General features: G+C 36.9%; 1 protein-coding gene across 1 annotated transcript in view; it reads right to left on the reverse strand.

The window, feature by feature from the left end:
• Positions 1–3,911: 3,911 nt before the first annotated feature.
• Positions 3,912–6,862, reverse strand: part of LOC119598447 (basic salivary proline-rich protein 2-like) — a 4,282-nt gene continuing 1,331 nt past the window's right edge. Inside the window, exons 3-5 of the mRNA XM_037948085.1 lie at positions 6,377–6,514; positions 4,332–5,551; positions 3,912–4,020 (exon numbers count right to left, since the gene is read on the reverse strand). Coding sequence (XP_037804013.1) covers positions 3,912–4,020; positions 4,332–5,551; positions 6,377–6,514 — 1,467 coding nt within the window. The remainder of the gene's footprint in view (positions 4,021–4,331; positions 5,552–6,376; positions 6,515–6,862) is intronic.

A 6,862-nucleotide genomic window follows, 5' to 3' on the forward strand; every position in this document is an offset into this window, starting at 1 on the left:
GCATGTCCTTTGCGACCTAAAGTGATGGAAGATACAGAGAATGGGTTTCTTTCGCTAGGTAATAAAGGGGAAACTCAGGTAAACTGTGCATACACACTGTCGATCTGATTATGATGATATTGAGAAAAATAATGAAAAACATCAGTACTCATAATGGTGATGATACTAGTGATAACAACAATGATGTTGGTAACAAAGTAATAATGATGATAATAATCATAATGATGATGATAGCAACAATAATAATGATTATAATGGTGATGATGATGATGATGATGATGAAAATAACTATAATCATGATAATGATTATAATTATTGATGATGATAAGAAGAAAAAGAATATAAATAATAAAAATGAGAATGGTTATAATAATGATAAAATCATAACATAACAATAATGTTAATGACAATGATAATAATGACATGTATATACACATATACATACATTTATATATGTATGCACACACACACACACACACACACACGCGCGCGCGCGCGCGCGCGCGTCTCGTGTAATTGATGTCGAACAAATTGCAAAAAGAAAATGAAAATACACAAATAAGCCGAGGGCCTTTTCGCTGTATTGCTTCAGGGCATTCCACCTCGACATGGATGGGAGGAGGCAGGGCCGGATTAAGCCCTTTAGAGGCCCTAAGAACTTAAGACTTTGGTGCCCCATATATGTGTAATTCAAAATATAATCATAATATACCACACAAGATTAACAGTGAGAAAGAAAACTGTTTATTTTTGTATACTTTCACTTACATTTGAAACGTTTCTTCTTACCTTTTTTAAATGCAAAGTCTTTGATCAGATCCATTGGGAATAAAAATTTATCTCCATTCTTGTCTTTGCTCACCAGGGCCACTATGTCGTTATCAAAATAGACTTCAATGCCTTTTTGAGTGGCAGCCTGAACCGAAAATATGTTGGTTTTATATGGTACATAATGGACATCGCACAGTTTTATCTTCCTTTCAGTGCCATTAATGTCTTGAATCATCACAAATGCATCACCACGTTTTGAGTGACATTATCACTGCGGGTTTCATCTGCTATTCGATCCAGTAGAGACTTGGGTCAAAGTTTTCATTGAATGATTCAAACTTTGTAGTCATTTACAATATGCGTGGTTACTCCACAGTCAACCAGGATCAGTTTGTTGTTTGAATTCGGTGGTGTCTGGCTTTTCACTTTGATAACGAATGCAAAATGATCGTTTTTCAAAATGATCATTATCATTCTTCCATCACTTTCTCTCGTCTTGTATCTGCATTAGTTAGTATCGTGACTACTCCTTTTACATATTACACACCATCTTCTAGAGTTTGATGATCTTCCAGTATGTCTGGACTCACACATACTTTAGATGTCCCGATTGTCCACAAATATAACACTTTCTTCCACTTTTAATATTCAGCACATTATCAGTTTGTTATTAGCGACTCAGCATTTGCACTACTACTACTGTTGCTTTTCACCATTTCCTCGAATTCTCGTAGGGCTGTTTTGAATTCTTGGAATGGCCTCTTTTCTCTGAGTTACCACCGTGGAGAATGGCTTAAAGTTGTTTGGCAATCCTTTGATGATCATTGATATCAGTAAACTATTGCTAACAACTTCTCCTATTGCTTGTAAATTCGTAGCAGCTGTTTCAGCTCTTAACATAAAATTAGTACAACTTTCCGATTTTGATTTTTGAAGGGTAGTGAGTTTTGAATACAGAGTGATTACTCGTTGATTGCTTGAGGATAGATAATGTTCGCGAAGGATATTCAACGCTTCTCTTCCTGTGGCATCCCTCAGCGATAAGCTGAGGGATGCCGTCATCTAGAACCTGAATTATTTCTGCATATGCCTTATCATTCTTGAATTCATCTGGTGGATCAACTTCACCAGCTTCATTAGGTATTGGACATACCGTATAGAATAAATTCTTCTTGGTCCATAACTTATCTCTATGGTGCTTGCACTCCACTATCAAGCACGAATAGAAACGATATTTATGGGAGAAATATACTATCAATAACACCATGGATTTTAACCGGAAACGGAAGTGAAGAAATTGTTTATTTTATTATGGTAACAAATAAATAATCAGATCTTTAGACGAAGACCCAGCCCGGATACCAATGGCGAATCAGTCATTAGATAAATACGGTTCTAATCCAACAGTAGGTACTATCAAATATTATAATTATGTAATGTGCTCGTACCTGTATATTGAAATATTACAATATGGCTTTTAATTTTAATTTAAACTTCAAGGATTGAACAAAAATAAAGGTTTTTAAGAGAATTAGCGAAATTTTCGACTTCCAATGTTTTCCATTGATGACCAATTCAGCTTGCTTTTATTGAAATATTAGTGAAAATCGCTCACTGAAATACTCGACCTAGCTGGTCGATTTTTCCACTGCAGACGCCCAATTCAACTTCCCCGTTGTTAGGTTCGTAGGTATTCGTAGTATGTGTTATCTAGATGGAATCTGAATATTCTAATTTAAGTACTTTTCTTTTAATGTACCTAATTGGGATTGGGTCCCCCCCTTCCCCTTTTGCCCTAAGCACGTGCTTATTTTCCTTAATGGTTAATCCAGCCCTGGAAGGAGGGTTCAACTATGTCAGGATATCCAGGAAGAGGTCGTGAGACCACAGAGCAATGGAAGGGAGAAACAGACTCGAAGTACTCCATGAACAAATTTTGCCAGGATTGAAGAGAGAGAGAACACATACACACACACACACACACACACACACACACACACACACCACACCCAACACACACACACACACCAAAACACCACATAATAAAAAAAATATAATAAATACAACACACACAACTATAAAACACATATATAAATAATCACCGCGCGCCCCACACACTCCCCCACACACACACACACACACACACACACACACACACAACACACAACCAAACACATATAATATATAATATTAAATATATATTTTTAAAAATATGGGTGTGTGGGTGTGTTTGTGTGTTTGTGTGTGTGTGGTGTGTGGTGGGTGTTTCGTGCGTGTGTGTGTGTGTGTGTGTGTGTGTGTGTGTGTGTGTGTAAACATTCATATATGAACTGAGAGAAAATGTTAAATTGACAGTCAAAGTACTTCTTAGCAACAATAAAAATAACAGTGATGATGATAGTAATAATGATAATGATAATAACAATAACAATAACAATAATAACGATGGTAATGATAATAATAATGTTAATAATATTTAAAAACATTATAATAATATCAATAAAATAAAATCTAAAACTACCCTAATAATGTAAGATCATAATCATAACGATAATCATAATATGTAATATCTAATCAAAAGATAATATATAATGATAATGATATGATTGTTAACAATTGATATTAGTATAAAATTTTAAATACCACTGACAACAGTAGCTTCATTGATAATAAGGATGTTTAAAGGGAAGGCTTGCAGTAATCATTGTTGTTTATATTGCTATTCCTGCCTAAATTACTTATTTATAATGACGATAATCACAGCACTGTTATTGCTTATCAAATCGACAACTAGCAATGAATATAATGATAAAACAACATCATGATTTCAATAATGATTTCATTTATCATATAATGGTAATAATGATAATTATATTGCTGTTAATCACTCATTTTGGAAAGTTTCTGAATAACGAGAAGAAAATAAAACGGCAAATGTTATACAAATAGTAAAGATAATGACAATAATGATGATAGTTTGCTAAAAGTAATTGGTATAGTTGTTCATAGTCATTATTAGTAGTATTACTGCCACTATCATTGTTACTGTAATCTGTATAGGCTTTCCTGCTGTTCTTGTCATCTTTTATAAATTCATGCTTTTTATGCATTATTTCATGTATCTAAGTCTATGTATTACTTTATGATGTCAATATGACCAGATTACGAGATGTAACAGTTGCAGTGAATGCCAATCGAATAAAATCCCTTTTAAAAGCCATTCCTCGAATATCTACATTTTCTGTGATTCTGAAGTGCAAATTCATCGTTTTCTTTATTACGACTGGGAAACACAAGAGATCGATATTCTGTTGATTTTTTTTATTGCAATAACTTTACGATTATTCTACATACAATATAATATATATACACACAATATCCAACACTGACAAAGACATTCACAGCAATATCCAGTTAAATATTCTACAAAACAGAACAACACAGAGACAGCAGAACGGTTATATTTTGGCAACATGAAAGACTATTGACATATCTAAGGCCGAAAGGACAGAGTCGGAGAGAGCAACGTGGCAACATATAACGTAATATTATTTATTTGCAATCCGAGGAACTGTCTTGTTTCTGTGCTCTTGAAGTCTGGTATCGATTTGTGACTTCGATGTTCCTGGGAGCCGAGTAGTGGGTATTGACTACCGGAGGGAGGTGGTACTGGTTCCCCACGTCTTGCGGTGGTTGGTATTGGTTGCCTATGTCCTGTGGTGGTTGGTATTGGCTGCCTATTTCCTGTGGTGGCTGGTATTGGTTGGCAACTTCCTGTGGTGGTTGGTATTGGTTGCCAACTTCTTGTGGTGGTTGGTATTGGTTGCCAACTTCCTGTGGTGGCCGGTATTGATTGCCAACTTCCTGTGGTGGTGTCGTATTGTTGCCAACTCGTGTGGTGGTGTGGTATTTGGTTGCCAACTTCTTGTGGTGGTTGGTATTGGTTGGCAACTTCCTGTGGTGGCTGGTATTGGTTACCAACTTCTTGTGGTGGCTGGTATTGGTTGCCAACTTCTTGTGGTGGTTGGTATTGGTTGCCAACTTCCTGTGGTGGTCGGTATTGGTTGCCAACTTCTTGTGGTGGTTGGTATTGGTTGGCAACTTCCTGTGGTGGTTGATTTTGGTTGCCTGTGTTCTGTGGAGGCTGGTATTGGTTGCCAATGTTCTTCGGTGGTTGATTCTTGTTGCCAACTTCTTGTTGGTATTGGTTGTTGTCTCCTTGTGGTGGTCGGTACTGATTTCCACTGAGTTTAGGGGGTTGGTATTGGTTCCCAGCATTTTGCGACGACTGTAATTTGTTGCCTATGTCTTTTGAAGGTTTAAGCTTGGTAATGGTAGACTTGGGAGGCTCAGACTGACTTCCGGTATTTTGTGGAGGCTGGTACTGGTTGCCAATGTTTTTAGGAGGTTGGTTTTGGTTGCTTCCTCTTTTGGGTGCCTGATACCGATTGTTACCACCCGCTGTAATTTGGGTTGGGCTGTTGACTCCCGAAGGTGTCTGGAACTTGATATTATTATTACTTGAAGGAGGTTGGTACTTGTTGCTGGTACTTCCCACCGGTGGCTGGTATTGGTTGATATTACTCGGTCTCGTTTGTATTTGGTTGCTACTTCCGGTCGGTAACCTGAACCGATTTCCCCCGTTAACTGGTGCTTGGTACGAACCGCTTGAACTGCTCGAACCGCTCGAACCCCCTGTAGGCCTACCTCCAGTCTTCTCATTGTTGTACTCGACCTCAGACATGTATCCCTTAGTGTGGTCCGCTTCGTAGTTAACGGTCTGGAAGGAAGGTTAGTTTGAAAGGTGTTCATTATCATGCACTAACATACATATTTATCCACGTGAAAGAATCTTGAAAATGATGGGAGATTAGGTTTTCAGGTGTTACATTATTATACACGAATATCCAGATTTACTTTTTTATATGGGAGAATATTTAAAATAATGGAGGGTTAGGTTTCAAGAACATACTCACTAGTTTATTCATATGACAGAATCTTAAACATAGTTTGTGAAATAAATCATAAAAATCTTTAGTTTAGAAGGATCACTGAGATGCATAAATTACCATGAATTATTACCAGGGGGGGGGGGGGGGGGGGGGGGTGAAGGGGCTGCTGACGTGGTTGTGTTATTTTTCCCATGTGTGTGTGTGTGTGTGTGTGTGTGTGTGTGTGTGTGTGTGTGTGTGTGTGTGTGTGTGTGTGTGTGTGTGTGTGTGTGTGTGTGTGTGTGTGTGTGCATTCCATAATAAACATGCATATATTGTATATATAAAAAAGTATCTTATACTAATATATTATATACACGTATTACACACACTCACACGTGTGTATGTAAGTATATATATATATATAGTATATATATATATATATATATAAAATTTAAAAAAAAAAAAAAAAAAAATATAAATTAATATAAATGTAGATATATATATATTATATTATATATATATATAATAGATAATAATAATATATTATATATATTATATATATATATATATATATATATCTATATATATATATATATATATATATATATCGTGATTAGATAAATACTACGAAAAATAGAGAACCAACGCAAAGCAGTGCAACGTCCACGGACCTGTCGGCGCCCGTCGGGCAGCAGGACGTAGTACTGGCCGGTCACCACGCTCCCGTCGCTCGCCTCCTCGTGGCCGAAGTCGGATCCGCGCTCGGGGTCCAGCACGGAGTACGAGAAGGAGTACGGAGTCGCGGGCTCCTGCGGCGCAAGATACGGAAGGGTTGGGACGAAGTGCATTGCGCTTTGGCAGTGGTGGTGGTGCTCTGAGCGTCGCCGCAGCACCACCTCTAGCAGAAATGTGGCGAGTGCAAACACACACACATACGCAAACACACACACACACACACACACCACACACACACACACACAGCACCACACAAACACAACAACACACACACAACACCACCCACACACCACACACACTACATATATAGCTATATATATATATATATATATTTATATAATATAATATATTATATATATATTCTATATATTTTGTTTTTTTTTTTTTTTTTTTTTTTTTTTTTATCATTACAATGATTTTAA

Source organism: Penaeus monodon, chromosome 41 (genome assembly GCF_015228065.2).
Source record: "Penaeus monodon isolate SGIC_2016 chromosome 41, NSTDA_Pmon_1, whole genome shotgun sequence".
NCBI lineage: Eukaryota > Metazoa > Arthropoda > Malacostraca > Decapoda > Penaeidae > Penaeus > Penaeus monodon.